Source organism: Lycium ferocissimum, chromosome 3 (genome assembly GCF_029784015.1).
Source record: "Lycium ferocissimum isolate CSIRO_LF1 chromosome 3, AGI_CSIRO_Lferr_CH_V1, whole genome shotgun sequence".
Taxonomy (NCBI): domain Eukaryota; kingdom Viridiplantae; phylum Streptophyta; class Magnoliopsida; order Solanales; family Solanaceae; genus Lycium; species Lycium ferocissimum.
The window spans coordinates 14006248-14024287 of NC_081344.1; the positions used below are offsets into that span (position 1 = coordinate 14006248).

The following is an 18040-nucleotide window of genomic DNA, read 5'->3' on the forward strand; positions in this document are numbered from 1 at the left end:
AAACCTGCAATATTCTCATCTAACAAAAAGAAAGATCAAATATGGGACAAATCAGAAAGCAGGAACCGTAAGTGCATCACAAAGAAAGGTCCCTGGGGTGGGATTAATTCAGTAAAAGCATACCAACAGCAACCTCAGCTCGTACCAAAGGGCTTCCATCAGAAAGACCACTTAAAAGGCTCCTCATTATGACTTCTGCCCTAATTATTTCCTCACCGTCGTAGTCTTCATCCTCTCCAATGTCATCCCTAGATGTATCAAATCCAACATCAAGTAAAGTACCCAGTGCAAATATAGATGCAGCTCGTACCTGAAATAAATTGCTCTTTAGTCGACGTCTGAAAAAGTAATGGAGAACCACAGTAATAATAAACCAACTTGACATATAATTTAAAAATAAACCTCAGGCTGCGATTGAGAAAGTAGAGGCACAAATATTGCTGGTGCATCTGCCTGCAAACCTCGTACTTGTGCCTCTGTGAAATCCTCCCAGAGCTTTCCTAGACAGAGGCACAGCCATTGAAGAAACAGTGGTTCAGTTTGGGCATCATTAGCGATTGATCCCTGAAGATGCTTCAAGCAAACATTGATAAGCCCCGCTTCCATACACGCCACCTGACCCCGTCTGTGACCATCAACAATTACTGCCAAGACAAATGCAGCCATAGCCCTTTGCTCTGGATGAGCCTCAACACTCTCAAGAAATCTAATGAAGTATACATGTCCACCATCCTTAACAAGGTCAACCTGGCAAGACTGGTATCCCAAAGAAAGGGGTAATCTCATGAATATTAAACTAAAAGTGGATTGACAAACACAAACAAAAGGAGATAGTTATCTAAGATAGATGCCAACACGAAAAATCTGAAAGAAAATAAAGAAATTTGAACGTTTTAACATTATATAGTTTCTACACAGTATAATCGAACAAAAGAAAGAAAACGCACAGTGAAAAGCACTAAATGAAGGAGAAAAGAACATACTCTACACTTTCCACAACTAGATCAATAGATTCAGGTAACATCAGAATAAACAAATAGATAGCATTCAAGATAGTTCAATATCCTGACAAAACATAAAACACAAACTACATGCGTAAATCTAGTGGTAATAACTTCCGTTCCAACATGGTGCTTGGTTGATGGAGCTGGCTGGAGGTTTTGTTTTCCGTTAAGTTTCATTTCTTAGAAAAGCAAAGTATGTATTAATTAATTTGTTTGTACCCAAGAGCAAAGAAATTTAAATAATCCAAAAAGTCTGGAACTTGCTTCCTATTGGTAATAACATGGTGTTACAAGCATCCAATGGGTTGTATATAAGATCACAAATAAAAAAGAAAGAAGATAAAGAGGAAAAAGGGCAGAATTCAGTTGGAAACCACATATCCATGAGTGTTCGACTGCCTTCGTTTCACAGCTAAAATTGCTTATATGTGCTGAGAGAGTGGTTTTTGTTTCAGAAAGTAGTATTATTGATAGAAACAGCACTAAGAAAGTGTTGTCAACAGGATAGTCTAAAGATAATAGCTCCCTCTACTGTAAGATGTAACACATATAACCCAAATAGGATCGCTGAAATGGAAGAGCACTACAAGATTGCTTTGCTATATGAAGATACCTACCAAAGCAAAAGGTAAATTTTATCCAACAACTGTGAAACCAGTAATGTAACACAGGAGTGACTGTTGAGCATCTATACAACAACAGCAGCATACCCAGTGCAATCCCACAAGTGGGGTCTGGGGAGGTTACAGCGTACTCAGACTTTACCCATACCCCTACCTTGGCAGGTAGAGATGTTGTTTCCGATAGACCCTCGGCTCAAGTAAGGGAGAAATACAGCAATTATGAAAACGTAAGTAGTAACAACATCAGGGTAGTAAGAAAACAAACGCAGAAGCGACGACAAGTAGTAATAGAAAACTAAGAATAAAAAATACGAGAATACTGAAATAAAAAGACGAGAATAATACCGATCCTATTGAAAAGGAAAATAATATTAATCCTGCTACTAGCCTTATACCCTAATCCTTGACCTTCACACCCTCCTATCTAGGGTAATGTCCTCAGTAAGCTGAAGACTTGTCATGTCTTGCCTGATCACCTCTCCCCAATACTTCTTCGGCCTACCTCTACCTCTCCTCCGACCCTCCATTCCCAGCCTCTCATACCTTCTCACTGGAGCGTCTGTGCCTCTCTTCTAGACATGTCCGAACTATCTCAACCTCTCCTCCTGCATCTTGTTCACCACGGAGGTCACTCCCATCTTGTCCCGAATATCTTTATTTCTGACCATATCTCTCCTAGTGAGCCCACACATCCATCTCAACATCCTAATTTCCGCAACTTCCATTTTCTGGACATGAAAGCTCTTGACAGGCCAACACTCCGCTCCATACAACAACATAAGTCTAACCACTACTCTGTAGAACTTCTCTTTTAAGTTAAGTTTTGGTGGCACCTACTTATCACACAGGACACCAGATGCGAGCCTCCATCTCAACCACCCTACTCCAATACTGTGTGTGACATCCTCATCATCTCCCCATTACCTTGGTTATAGCCCCAAGATACCTGAAACTCCCTTTCCTGAGGACAACTTGTGAGTCTAGCCTCACGTCCATGTCAACGTCACTCATCACCGCGCTAAACTTGCACTCCACGTACTATGTCTTAGTCCTACGCAACCTGAAACCTTTAGACTCCAGTGTCTGTCTCCAAACCTCCAACCTGGAGTTCACCCCGCTTTGCGTCTCGTCAATCAATATAATATCATCCGCAAATAACCCGCACCATGGCATCTCTCCTTGAATGTCACTCGTCCAGACATCCAACACCAAAACAAATAAAATGGGCTAAGAGTTGATCCCTGATGCAACCCCATCTTGACTGGAAAGTGCCTTTAGTCTCCTCCAACCGTTTCTTACCCGGGTCTTAGCTCCATCATACATATCTTTGATCGCCCTAATGTATGCTACCGGAACCCCTCTAGCCTTCAAACATCTCCATAAGCTCTCTTGGGACTTTGTCATATGCTTCTCTAGGTCATTGTTGAGCATCTATGGCCCAACACATTTGCAAGATAGAGTATTCTAGAATGTGAACATTAAGGTGTTCATACAAGATTAAACAAGATCATAGTAACCATGTTCAACAGAACAAGTAACATACATAAAGGATAAAAATGACAGGTCGTCTAAGATGTACAATGTTCTACGCAGACCACCAAATGCACCCAAAAGTGATACAACAATAACAAAAGAATGGTAGACCTAATTCACATAATAGAAAGGGTGTCTCAAAAGACCTACCATCTCTCAACATCCTTATGAGTTTGGCAAAGAATAGGATGCAATGGAGAAAAAAATCCAAATAGATAATACTGACTAGTTAGGATTAAGGTTTAGCCATGTTAAGTATCCCGCATAGGTGGAGGAATGGGTTGTTTGTCTCCTTATATGGTCTTTGGGCTATCCTCACCTCATGAGCTAGCTTTTTACTATTGAGTTAGGTCCAAAGTCCATTTCTTAACAGGTATCAGAGTCATGCCCATCCATCCTTATTACTGTGTGTCCCATTATTGGCCCCCAATATTATGTTGTCTACGCTCCAGTTGGTAGGCTTGGTGTGCATTTGGGGGGCGGGAGGAAGGGGTTCAAGTGTCCAAAATTGGTTGAGGAATAGGTTGTTTTTCTCCTTATATGGTCTCTGGACAATGCTCACCTCATGAGCAAGCTTTTGCCTTTTGGGGTTGAGTTAAGCCCAAGATTCATTTTTTAACAAGTCGTTTTGGCACGCTTACGCGGCCTGGTGTTTCCCTAAGAGTTAATTCATTGAGTATTTGAATGAAATGGGTCTAACGGAGCAGAATGAATATTGATAATCCATATGACCAACCCCAACTAATTTGCAATGGGGACGTAGTTCTTATAGTTGCGGAAAGATCGGCTGCTTTCCCAACACATCTTATATTTAATTCTTCCAAAAAGTTTCCATATTAAACACAAAGTGCTAGCATTTCATATACCCTTATGCTGCTTATTTATCCTCGTCTTTCAGCTGCAAATCACATCAGATCACATCGAGAAATTTCCACCCCCAAATGGGTTAGTGAAGAATCCCAGATCTGCCAAGACATGGGCAATAGTGTTGTCAAATGCGCGCTCTAAAGCCTTGAAACAAGGCACAAAACATGTTTGAGCGCTTAGCCTCGCTTAATGTGCGTTCAGTGTCGTTATCGGGGACTCTAAGACGTACTTTTCCTTGCCAATGAACGTCTCTTGAAGAGAGTTGACATAAAAATTGATATTTGACATAACAATTGATATTTTATCATATAAAAAATCAATTTCTTTGTTCACATATTTGTTATTCATCCTTATTCTTATTATTATTTATTAGTCTTACACTAAACATATATATTTGTATTTTTTTTCTCCTCCACTAAAGCCCACGCTTTATTTGCGCTTTGTGCTTAAAGCACTAACGGAGCTTAGAGTTGTTTTGCGCTTTTTGCTTTTGATAACACTGATGGGCAGTGCAGGAACAGTTGTTCTGATGTGCACAAAAAAGCATCAGCTCCACATGCTGAGCCCCAAAGTTTTTACTGGAGTTAAACATGCTTTGTGTAATGTAATCCAGGTGAAGCACACTGCATTTCTTGCACTCTAAATTCTTTTGATTGTATCTATTATTTTTCAGTGATGGTAAATAAGTTCAAAAAGAGATTGCAAGACATTTATTTATTTTTTTTATTTTTTTTTTTTTGAGACTGGTAACATCAGATTGCAAGACATTTATATGAGAAACAAATATATATAAAAATGAAACATGGGAAATTTAATATTAGAATAATACAGGTGATAGAACAATTTATGTACCTTATCAAGGGCAAGGATCTTCGTCCAAATGAAGACAAGAAATTGCCTAAGCTCTGGAGTCGTGGTTTGCAAAAGCTTTAGAACGTAAGGAAATATTCCAACAGACAAGGCCTGGAAATAAATTTGTTGACTTAAGTATTACTTGAAAATTAGATGCAGCCAGGCTAATTAACAAGAAGCTTGAAATGCACTGCCACCAATAAGTACCAGATCTACAGCCCAAAGTCCCATATCAAGAAATCTTCCAAGAAGAAACAGTGCTCGAAAACGGTGGCATTGACTAAGTAACACCTAATAACAAAGAATAACCTGGTTATCATCTCCTACAAAGAGAAAAGTGCACCAAAACAACAAAGCCCTCGAGAATGTGAAGACAATTAGTCTCAAAACAAAAAGTGAAGACAACCTGATAAATAGGAAAATATATTAGAAAGATAACTAGTAATCAGGCTGTATCCTATTACTTTCCAATTTATGTATCCTTCCGTAGAGTCAAGAGCATAAGCACCAAGTGACTCCGTTTCTGTTGGATAGGTAAAGCACCGACTAAATCCAGACACACTTGACAATAAATAAAAGAAATGTGCTCACCCAACGAACAGTACCAACAATCCTTCAAGCAAACCCTATAGAAAAACTAAGATGATTGTTTTGACTGAACACTAACATTACTAAAACCAATGCTTCTGCTGATTTACCCAAGATACTTTAATCACTTGCCTTGTGTAATTTGGTTCGGCAATAGTAAGGACATGGGTCAACCTAGAACTGACAAAAACAGTACAATAATCTGCCATAGATTGTTAGATTATTTGAGGGGGGGCAAAATAGTATGGAAAACATGAAACAACCCAATTATGCTGAGAGGAGTATCCAATATTTGATGGCATTTTAAGTAATATATAAGAGGAGAGATTAACTATTCCTCACATAATGACATGACATTCTGTTTTTTTTTTTTTTTTTTTTTTTTTTGAGAATGAACATTCTGGTTATTTATCCTCTTTAAATTCTGAGAACATTCTATTATTCAAAATTTTAGCATGATATGCAGAAACTTCTTCTATTTGAACAAATTTAAGCAAATCCAGAGAGGTCAACAACTGATGCCTCATCAAGGAACAATAAAGCTAACAACCAAATGTTTTTACTCCACCTTTTCATCAAATAAAGAAACAGAAGTCGACAATAGTGTGGGAATGCGGAAACGTGCATTATTTAAAACGACCATTGCATGGCAAGAAGAACTAAGAATGGCCCTTCATGTCATTTGAACCATAATATTTCTTACCTGTAGAACAATGGGCAACTGCTCTGGTGGCTTTTTATTCTCCGATCCATGGTCAAGCCAAACCTCAAAAGCTGTCAACTGTTCGGTGAAGAATGGGCTAGGCTGAAGAAATCAAAAGATGGGAAAATTTTGATCTTGAGAAAACACATGGACAAATATTTCAGAATACAGACCAACTTTTAGGAACTAAATATATACAATCAAAGGGACAATAACTCATTATCCCACCTGAAATTCCACATTCGGATCATCCAGCAAAGTTGGAAGCTGCAAAAGGCAGATTTCTGCTGCCATGTCCCAAGCATCCCTGTGGAACAAGTACAGGCCCCAAATGAGGGGAAGGTAAAGCATGAATTTGTGTAGCTGAAGTGTTTCATGTAGTTACCACATGTGGTGCTGATGAGTAGGTGGTAGCATTGGGTATGAAATTGGTGAACAATTTGCAGATCGCATGATTCTTTCAGCAAGTAAAAAATTTCTGAACAAACTAGCAACCAACAGGTCTTGCCTGAACAATCTCTGAAATAGATCTGTGGCTTCCAAGCTTACAGATTAGAAAGAATGTAAAACGCCAAAAGGAACTAGGAAAACTGCATCAATCTAACTAGTCTATCGCATTACCACGTGGTAGAACATTCCAGGCAATTGTATCAGTTACCGCAGTGAAAATCCAATTCAATTCACCAAGAGGTGTCTTTCGATCTGTTTGGCGGCCAGGAATTCTATCTATCAGAGAATAGTCAAGTGACTCACGAAGCAATGACCGTGTGCAAAACCTAACAGCCAAAAAAGAACAATTAAGTAGATACGAAAAAATAAAAACTTGTTATAACAAATTTGATAGAAAAGTTAAGAAAAACAGAATAAAGAACAGAAAAGATTCTTATGAATAAAAGATAAGTCATAATTTTTTAAATGAAGTGACAGCTTATCTAAGAATTCTGACATAGGTAAGCACAAATAACTAAGAGTATACTCGGACATTTGGAGTGGAAATTCCCTAAGACAGTATTAATCCTATTGCAACAGTTGGCATAATAAACAACAACCATGTGGTTCCTTTGGGTATCAGAGAGACTTGTCCTGTTTCAAATATTCTTTTGGTGAGAAAGCTATTCTGACTTTCCATATATACGGTTAGTAGATGCAGAACAGACATGATGTTTAAGATAAACTACAGAACAACACAAAGAGAAAAAATCATAATATTCCATCAGTCGGGGACCAAACGGACCAAACCCACTGAAATGAAATGCCAAGTTTCCCACAATCAAGTATTGCAGCTAGATTGCCCCATTGCACAATTGAACAGGTTTAACAGAAAGTGGGAAGAAAAGCAGAAAGGATATAAGATAAACAACTTTTGCTGAGAGCATGTCACCATCTCAATGCCATTTTGATTGGCGTTGTGAGGCAGGAAGTGAAAACATCAGCAGGGAATTCAGCACTCTGAGGAACCGTCTCATGTGCTTCACAGGCAGCAAGCAGAATACAATCTCTTGTAGAAGGGCCAGAGGCACTAGAGGCAGTCAAATTTTGGAGCTGCATTAAACAAATGGCTTTATTAGAGCGTGAGCTCAGCAGATGGATAGATCACCTCATAATTAAGCATGTAATGCGCTATTAAAATGTGTACCTCTATAAAGGCATTAACGATCATCCCAGCTGCTGAGCAGTCAAAGACATAGATTGAAGGTGTCTTTAACCAAGAGTCCAGGTCACTGATCGGCAATGGGATATACTGCGTATAACTCTAAACCAGATGTCCCAATAAGAAAAAATAGATATTGCAACTTGCTCTGCTAAAGCAATTTGAGTAAGAAAGAAAACCTTATTAAATAGCCAAATTTCACCGTTGGGTGTTGGTTTTGGCACACCATGTCCATTATAATGGAACAGAACTCGTTCTGACTTGGCATACTTTCGACATGTTGTGCAAAGTTTCTTAAGTTCATCAACAGTAGGATCCAAGGAGATCTTGTAGCGTGCCTAAATATAGTAAGATATTTGGGTCATTATAATCAAATGACTGATTATCTTACCACAAAAATATAGCATAGACCTTGTTCCGCATAATATCTATAAGAAGAAAAACATTTTTCTTACCTTAGGTTGCCACCTCTCATATTGTTCGTTCAATGTTCTCCCAATTGTTTCAAGAGCTCTCTGAGGTGCCACAGAAAATGGATCTGTCATACGGGAATAAGAGTAACTCTGAGTAAGTACCAAAGTGACTGCTGGACGGAAATTTTCAAGCACTAGAATTTGAAAATTGCTGATTGCAACTAAGAGGTAAAGTCTTAACCGAATTCATCCAATATCCCCAAGAAAATATGAACTGCTTACTATGAAAGCTGGCATAGCTGATACCAAAATATATTCAAGTAAAACAACAGACTAAGCCAAGATGTACTGTCATCAACTAATCTCCTACACTCTGTTGCCATTGCAGAAGTGATAGCATAAGCAACAAGCATACGGAACTCCATTATACTTCAAAGGTTCCCAAAGATAAGCAATTGCAGAAGTATGGCTCAGAACCTTCAACAAATGTTATGCGAGGGACTGAGAGCTCTGAAGAACCTGCAAAGGTTATTATTCACAAAAGGAAGGGCAAAAACAGGGGGCGAGGGATTCTTAGGGGTGCAGGAGACTATTCACATTAGAAGGTCATGAGAACTACAACATTGATGATAAAATGATGAAAGGACAGATGATGGGGTAAGAATTGGCAGCACGGAATTGAGGTAGGAATTTGTCAATGGAAGACCAAATATTGAATGAAATCCAAAGGTAAAAAAAGGTGCAAAATGACTCAAAGAGAACAGAATCTACAAAAACAAAAGGAAAGAAATGGGAGAATTGCCCATATTGCTATTGGGGAATGGACATGATGGACGAAAAATCAAGAAAAGTGCTGTGAAAAGAGAGCACTGGAAAGCTATTCAACAACCCCCCAACCCCAAAAAAAGAATTAACAGTAAGCACTGTACTCGTAACAAAAAGTTGAACAAGAGCTTACTAGGAGAGGTCTATTTTAGGTGGTTTTGAAGATTCCAAGCACTGAAGCAGAGGAGTGGGAGAACTAAGAGTGAGGACCCCAGCAAACATGTTGCAGTTCTAGGGTGGGGTGGAGTGAGCTATTCTGGTTGGAGGCATTCAAAGTAGTAAGGCTCCAAAAAATGAATTGAATGGTGCTTATCTGAATGATTCGTCAGATTCTATCTATCTGAAATTTTGATAAGATAAATATTTATCGATGATACAGTACTAAGAGTGGGCCACAACTGTACCCTTTAAACTGATGAATTCTAATGAATTGCCCACTTCATGTACATCATCAGTTTTGTACCAAAAAGCTAACAAAAACAAGACATATCAATTTCAATTTAATTACGCATTCCTTTTTCCCTTCAAAGGTCATTGATTCCTTTTTCCAAATAACACAATGCAAGCAGGGCCTGTTTCCAAGAAAGTATTAATATTCCAAGGCCTGATTATTTTCCAGCTGTGTGGTTCTTCTTCAGTTGCTTTTGCTTACACACTTTCACTTTTCTTTTTCTTCTTTTTGGAGTAAAGGGTAAGTTGCATACACACTCACTTTAAAAAATGCTCAAAAAGAAGTTGCATGATTTATTAGTAATGTTACACAGTAAGAACAAATGATTAGCATCTTGATTCTCCATTTCGCACGAAACATGTCTGCTCCAAATATACATCCCCTTCCTTTGTAGGTTATGTTGTGTCATACATGCCTCTTTTGCCACCCGTCAGTGAAACATTACACCTTGTATGTGCTTCCTTGCCAGTTTGTTAGTGAAGTCCGCCTTCCTGCCTTAGCTTGTAGCAAGAATATTCAGGGAGCAGACCATTCTTTTGATCCAGGCACCAGATACCATCAGAGTTTTGTGTCAAAACAGGAGCTTTCTCCAAACCCAGTACGAACAGGGTCATCCTACCAACCCCCAATCATTGAGGGCCTATTAAAGAGAATCCCATCCCTGATCATTTGCACAGTATGTGCCACGAGCGCCACTTACTGCTTGTAAAACTGTATAATTCACAACACTGATCTTCGAGATATGTATGAACCCTCCAAGATCCTGACAGAAGTAAAGTTTCCTTCCAGCTCCTAATTAGAATGTAATAGTTGCTTATGATTCTTTCAATAACTGTCAAATATACTTCCATAGTTCCATAAACCAGCTGCATGAGGCCATGTAGCAGACATGTACCCCCCAGCCATAATTTTGCATTGATCACGCTTCTCCATAGGGCCTCTTCTCCAAAGAATCTCCAAAGCCATTTGAATAACAGAGTTTTATTGGGTAGATTCTGGCTCCTAATTCTGATAACACCCTGTCTCTTTTTCTGTCATTATAGATTTCCAGCTCACCAAGTTATATATTCTTTTCTCCTTGTTCACTTGCCATAAGAAGTCCCTCCTAAACTTTTCCAAACTTCTCTCCATCTTCCTAGCAACTGGAACAGACACATAGTATATGTGGGTAGGACATCTAGAAACCTTTCAAACTACGAGGTAGGTGACTTCCAAAATCTATTGGCCCTACCCTATAAGCAGAATAAAATTTTGACAGAACAAATGCTTGAATATGAAATCAGAAGAGGGCATCAGTAAAAGCCGTCTACCAAAGGTGTTGAGTAGAAAGGTCTAAAGATGTGCTTTTCACTTGGTTAGCAGTAAGGGAGACCATTCTCACAACGAAAACCTAGAGGAAGAAAGGACGACACAAAAGCTTAGGAAGTAACCCCTTTGGCACTTAAGGGGGTTGTATGGAGAGAAAGAAACATGAGACTTTTTGAAGGGTGGATAATACTTTAGTACAAATATTTTTTGTTGCCTTTTGGTTCTACTCAATTTTTGGAGCACCAATGAGGTCCCAGTTAGGATAGATGATTCGGTATTCTTTGTAGATAATCTTATCTTTCTGTAAACCTTTTACTTTTTGTATGCCCCTCGTATACTGGAGATTTTCCCATCACGTCAACAAAATATTTACCTAGTCTAAAAGTAAGGAATAGTAGCAAAAAGAAGAAATACTTGTTCTTTCAGAGAAGGAAAATTTAGCATACCAATCCAACACTGCATTCGAGCACAAGGAGATATCTTTATTACATCAGGTGGATCAACACTGATGTTCAAACACAAAACAAGGGCAACACATCCTGTCTTCATCTGCAAGAAATTTTGCATGCTTAGATGAACTAGATGGTAAAGAAATCAAACATTTATTTATTACATGAGAACTAAGCCCAAACTCTGTAAGACATTAGCTAGCTCAAAAGTAAGATGGAAACAAAAGTTCTTCAAGTACTACATATGTAAGATTTTCTCTTTTACATATCTCTTTTACATAAAGAAACGAGTAACAACTGTAGAAGGGAGAGGGGCGAGCCCATTATCCACTTGAGTTCTGAACCATGTGCCAGAGGCTCTCAGGGATTTCTTGGTTATAAAAAAGGCATAAAGCAACAAGCAACAGGTATAAAACAAATCTAATCAAGCATTTAACAAATCCAAATCTAATCTTCAGACTTTAGCAAAACTATTGTGCAGCAAGAACAGCTCTAGACAACCTTTTTTATTTTATTTTTGCCTAAATAAAGTAGCTCTAAACAACTTTTTGTGCACAAGAAGAAAATGATCACATCTTAAAATCACTTTCATTTCATGGTAACTTGAGTTGTTGAAGATAGTAGCAACAAAAGCATCACAAGGTTAAAGCATTCACAACAGATTCTTGAGTAAGCCCAACTTAGTAAAAGTCAGAAAGAGCAAAAGATAAGAGACACTGAGACATCAGTTTATACTTCATAGTAGCCTCCTCTTCTGGTGTCACCAAGCTTTATTTAGATTAGAGGTCCAGGTAAAACCATGACTTTTTTCACAAAGCTTTTTTCCAGGTGTAAATCGCAACAAGTGGAAAATATAATTCCTATATAATCCATCAACATGTCACAATGGGACAATTGCAGATTTCTGCACATCACAACGCTGGACTTTGAATCTTAGAAGGAATACTAATGGTTGGGAAATGGAGAGGATATGTCTCTTGCTACAAATGCTAAGCAACATTGTTTTGGACCACAACAAAATAGACTCTATTAGTTGGAAGGGTCACCCCAAAGGTATTTTTTCAGTTAAAAGCTGTTATAGTAAGCTAGATTTTAGCAACAACAGCGAGTTGTGGCCTAGGAAAAAAATATGGTACAGCATGGCACCTATAATGGTCTCTCGCTTCTCCTGGATTGTGGCTAGGGAGGGATGCCTCACACAGAAGAATATCCAAAAAAAGGGGTTCTCAGCTGTGCAGCAGATGTCCATTATGTGAAGAACTATCTGAAGAAGTTGCCCACCTTTTTTTTGAATTTCAGGGTATTAAGTCAGTTATGGAACATGTGCTTGTCAGTTTTTGGTATGACTTGGACCATGCCTAACTCCGTCAGAGAAATCCTGAAGTGGTTGACCAGGGAGGGTTTGTGCAGGAAAGCTCAATGGACCTGCAACACTGTTCCTCAAGTTATCTGGTGGTCTGTTTGGCATGAAAGAAATAGCGTAAATTTTTTAGGCAAAAAGAGAAACATGCAGCGCCTGAAACTTAGATGCATTTTGTTGATCGCTTTTGGTCAAAAATTAGTTTTTTTTTACTAGATGTAGATGATATTTTAGACGCAATAGCTGATTTGTACAACTTGTAATTATGTGTTGCACTGGCTTAGTGCAAATATTTGGTACAATATATTAAGCAATTATTATTTACGGCTGACTCATATTAATAAACTATTGTCAAAGAACAAACCAAAAGGAACTAATGGTTGGCTTGCTACCAAGGTAGACATTGTGGGACATTGTGGAACGGAAAAAATTCACTTTTAATTTGACAGACAAGGAGAGGATTTATCCTTGAACCAATGAACGTTACACTAAACTAAAATCCAAGAAAATCTTGAGCAGAAACTAATAACATTCCTTAAAGATAACAAATTTTAAACTACAAATTTCAAACTATCTCAATCAAAAAGGGGAAAAGGAAATGAAGGCTCGAATGACAATAGTATCAATACTGAATTTGAGCAGAATGAGAACAGAACATTCATATGACTGATTGCAATTAGATTGTTATTGAGGCATAGTGATAGATTTAGGTGAAAGTTGAAACTAAAGGTTTATAAGCAGATACAAAAGATTGATCTTATCTTTTGGACAGGTGACTACTAAAAATTCAATCTTTATCAAAAAATTGAAGCAGCCACTAATGCTTGCAATAGGGTGGGTTGTCTACATCACATCCCTTGGGGTGTGGCCTTTCACCAAACCCTGCTAACGCGGAATGCTGTGTACACTGGGCTGCCCTTTAATACTAGAATTTGATCTTTTATTTTAGCCAGGTAAATATTAAAAATTCAATCTATATCAAAAAATTGAAGCAGCCACTAATGCTTGCATTAGGTTAGGTTGTCAACATCACATCCCTTGGGGTGCGGCCGTTCCCCAAACCCTGCTAACGCGGGATGCTTTGTGCACCGGGCTGCCCTTTTATACTAGAGTTTGATCTTTTCTTTTGGACAGGTAAATACTAAAAATTCAATCTTTATCAAAAAATTGAGGCAACCACTAAAGCTTGCATTAAGGTAAGTTGTCTACACCACATCCTTTGAGGTGCGGCCCTTCCCTGAACTTTGCTAACGCGGGATGCTTCATGCACCGGGCTGCCCTGTTATACTAAAGTTGTGATCTTTTCATTTGGACAGGTAAATATTAAAAATTCAATTTTTATCCAAAAAAAAAATGAAGCCAGCCACTAATGCTTGCATTAGGGTAGGTTGTCGACATCACTTAGGGTGTGACCCTTCCCCGAATCCTACTATCGCATGATGCTTTGTGCACCAGGTTGGCCTTTTATACTAGAGTTTAATCTTTCTTTTGGAGAGGTAAATACAAAAAATTCAATCTTTATCAATAAATTGAAGCAACCACTAATGCTTGCATTAGGGTGGATTGTCTACATCACATCCTTTGAGGTGCGGCCCTTCCCCGAACCCTGCTAACGTGGGATGCTTTGTGCACCAGGTTGTCCTTTTATACTAGAGTTTAATCTTTTCTTTTGGACGGGTAAATACTGAAAATTCAATCTTTATCAAAAATCCGAAGCAACCACTAATGCTTGCATTTGGGTAGGCTGTCTACATCACATCCCTTGGGGTGCAGCCCTGCCCCGAACCCTTCTAACGCAGGATGCTCTGTGCACCAGGCTGCCCCTTATACTAAAGTTTGATTCTTTCTTTTGGACAAGTAAATACTAAAAATTCAACCTTATACATTTAAAAACTAAAATTTTCTATCATCTGAAACGTTCTAAGAATGTGCTTCCAAATTCACACAATTTTCTCCAGAAAATTTACAACACTAACACCTTGTTTGGACGGTTGTTACCTTTTGTATTGTATTGTGTTGTTAGTTTTAAATACAATGCTTGTTTTGATTGTTACTTAAGTTTTATTGTATCGTATCGTTAGTTAAAATACAATGTTTGTTTTGATTGTTACTTAAATTTTATTGTATCGTATCATGAAATCTATCGATATGTAATGACGAAAAGTCTTTTTTACGTACTTAACGATTTTGGTGTGATCGCATCGTTACCTTTTTTTCTTCCATTTTGATTTGGTCATCTAATAATCGATCTTTTTATAGTAGCTCTACCTATTTTTCTTTCTTCATTTTGTCTTTGGAAAAAGATACAATCTATCCAAACATTGCATTCATTAAAAATAAGTTATAATCTTTATTTTCTTTCGCTTTTCCTTTGCTTATATTTTAATAATATTATTTTATCCTTTACCCTTCTTTTTTTAATAACTCCACCTCATAAGTCATACCTTTCTTCCCTTATAACATTGTAAGTGTATATTTATATAACCCTATTTTTCTTGTAAGTTCTGATAAAATACAATACATTATGAAACGACACGTAACTGATCAAACAAAGTGGTATTATGTAATGATGGAAAAAGATACTGCAAGGTACATAACCCTATCCAACAAAACATCTGCAGCAAATGCTATTCATTTTTTTTTCCTCGATTTGCCTTTGCTTATATTTTAAAATTACTATTTTATCCTTAACCAACTTTTTTTAATAACTCTACCTCTAACCTCTTTAATGTTGTATTCATCAAAACAATACAGTAGCACTACAACACAATAAAACACAATACATTATGAAACGACACGTAACAACCATCCAAACAAAGCATACGATGTGTAAATGAAAACAAAGCACGTCTTACTCGGTCCTTAATCCGCCATTTCGAGACCAAACCAGTATCAGCCGGTCCTGAAGGTACATATTCCTCGAACGCGTCATGTCGAAGCTCACAAAAACATACATTTTGTGGCAAATAAACCATACTTGTCGTCGTCATCGCCGCCGCCTTTCCATTATCAACAACAACACCATTACTACTAATACTACTAGAACCAGCCTCCAAATCCCTAATATTAACCCTATCTACATTTTCATGATCCACAACAACAGCTGTTTGAGAAGCCATTAAATCTCCTAATGTCATTCAACTCTAACTCATTAACAGAGTTAATTAAAAGGTAGGGTTTAAGGAGAAATTTAATTTAATTAAAGAAATGGAGAGATGTGTTGTGGTTGAATTTGAAATGATTAATTAAATCTACTTAATTAATCAAGATTAATTACTGTAAAGCTCAAAGGATTTATTTAATGAGGAAGGGGAGCGGATGTACAGGTAGGATGACGGAGAGAAAGAGGAAGAAGGAAAATACACGGTGCGGCTATGGGGAAAGCAACAAAAAAGGAAAGAAAGGTTATTGGAAATTATAAATTGGGATATTATATGCTTATATATTGCAATTTACTTCTTAGTATTACTAGTACTGTTTGAGTGCATATTTATTTTGAACAGCAACACAGGATCTTCTAAATCTTGTGACGGAAATTCCTATACAAAAAGGAAATTGAAGTAAAAGAAAATTTGAAAATTATAAATTGGGATATGTTTAAATGTTATATTGCAAATTTACTTCTTAAAAATGTATTAGAAGTAGTAGTTGAGTGCATATTTTGAATATCATGATAAGATCTTCTAAATTAGAAGTTCCTATACATTTTCTTTTTTATTAATTCCTATACAAAGAGGAAATTGAAGTAAAAGAAAAAATATTAAATTATAATATAAATCGGGATATGGTTAGATGTTATATTCCAATTGCATATCTTAGAAATGTATTAAAGTACTATTTGAGTGCATATTTTGAATATAATTACAAGATCTTCTAAATCTGTGTATATATATTTTACAAAAAGGAAAAGTAAAAGAAAATTTTAAAATTATAAATCGGGATATGTTTAGATGTTATATTCCATTTACCTCTTAAAAATGTATTATAAGTACTATTTGAGTGCATATTTTGAATTTCAACACGAGATTTTCTAAATGTTGAGACGGAAATTCCTATGCATTTTCTTTTTATTATTATTACTTGTTCTAATTTAAATCGCTAGGAAATAAACAAAAAATAAAAATAAAAACCTCCTGATTTTTTTATAAATAAATACCGAATTATTATATTAAAATCCAAAATCTTGATAATTTAATTTTGGTATTACATATTCAGTATAGTATTTTGACATTTGGCATTTTAAAATATTTAGTATTCAGTATGATATTTAACATTTTTTTAAAATATTGAAATACTACATATTGTATCGAAATACTTAATTGTATATATATAATTTATACATATTATATTATTAAATTGATAATAATAATTTAATTAACTTAAATATATTAATCAAGTTGCCTAAAATTCCGAAATCCTTCATACTAATAGCTTCTTTATTTTACTACTCCATTAAATATAAACTAAATTAAATATATATAATTATAAACAATACAAAAATGTAAATATGCAATTATTTCCTGCAAACACTTAACACTTGGGCAATCTTCATTCATTTCAAGCATGAAAAGTTTCCCACCATTATCAAAATTATTTTTCTCATTGTACGTAAGTTAAAATCAAATAAATCGAGATTAGCAATTTATTATACCACATAAATAGAATTTCGAAATTTAAAAATATTAAATCATACTGAGTTAGCTCAATATGCTAATGGTAGAACATTTTTTAAATAAACATTAAAATTACTGAATCAAAAATTTTAAATTATACCGTGTCGTACTATAAAAATTCCTAGTATGCATAATTTGTTTTATATCGAATTATCAAATTGAAAATGAAGATTTTGAAATACAAAATGTCAACTTACAATTATTTTATATTAATGATAAATAGATTAAATTTATGTTATAAAATAAATTAAACTAAGGAACAAATATAATATTGTAAATCACGAAAAAATTAATGTTTCGAATACAATCTTGAAAGGAGGTTAATGCAATTATCCTTAAAAATTTCACACCTAGTAGCCTACAAATATTAAAATGTTATGTTTCTTTTTGGTAATTGGTTTTCTTACAAAATTATCTGTGCTCCTGGTTGAGAGAGAAAAAGAAGGAAAGAGGAAAAGAGAAGAGGGAAGAAATTTAAATTCGAAATTTGAAATTCAAAAGTGGTAATGATTTTTTAAAAACAGATTCGAAATTGTCTTTACCCAAATTTTTATGCCAAATATCCTATGAAATATCAATTTTTTTTTTTGTTTCTTTTTGATAATTTGTTTTCTTATCATATATCTTTACTCGTTGTAACGAAGAGAAGGAAAAAGAAACGAGGGAAAATTTAAATTTGAAGTTTGAAATTCAAAAGCGTTAATAATTATTTTAAAATAGATTTGAAATTATCTTTACCC

At 36.1% G+C, this 18040-nt stretch overlaps 1 protein-coding gene across 2 annotated transcripts in view; it reads right to left on the reverse strand.

Annotated features, from left to right (window-relative positions):
* Positions 1 to 16041, reverse strand: part of LOC132049794 (regulatory-associated protein of TOR 1-like) — a 28862-nt gene extending 12821 nt beyond the window's left edge. The window contains exons 1-14 of one of the 2 annotated variants that reach the window (XM_059440728.1): positions 15483 to 16041; positions 11265 to 11367; positions 8277 to 8359; positions 8001 to 8159; positions 7807 to 7923; positions 7552 to 7712; positions 6792 to 6946; positions 6556 to 6700; positions 6399 to 6477; positions 6171 to 6272; positions 5087 to 5170; positions 4880 to 4990; positions 403 to 756; positions 124 to 310 (exon numbers count right to left, since the gene is read on the reverse strand). In XM_059440728.1, coding sequence (XP_059296711.1) covers positions 124 to 310; positions 403 to 756; positions 4880 to 4990; positions 5087 to 5170; positions 6171 to 6272; positions 6399 to 6477; positions 6556 to 6700; positions 6792 to 6946; positions 7552 to 7712; positions 7807 to 7923; positions 8001 to 8159; positions 8277 to 8359; positions 11265 to 11367; positions 15483 to 15764 — 2122 coding nt within the window. In that variant the 5' untranslated portion in view covers positions 15765 to 16041. The remainder of the gene's footprint in view (positions 1 to 123; positions 311 to 402; positions 757 to 4879; positions 4991 to 5086; positions 5171 to 6170; positions 6273 to 6398; positions 6478 to 6555; positions 6701 to 6791; positions 6947 to 7551; positions 7713 to 7806; positions 7924 to 8000; positions 8160 to 8276; positions 8360 to 11264; positions 11368 to 15482) is intronic. The other variant, XM_059440727.1, reaches the window with a different exon arrangement.
* Between the last annotated feature and the right edge of the window lie 1999 nt (positions 16042 to 18040).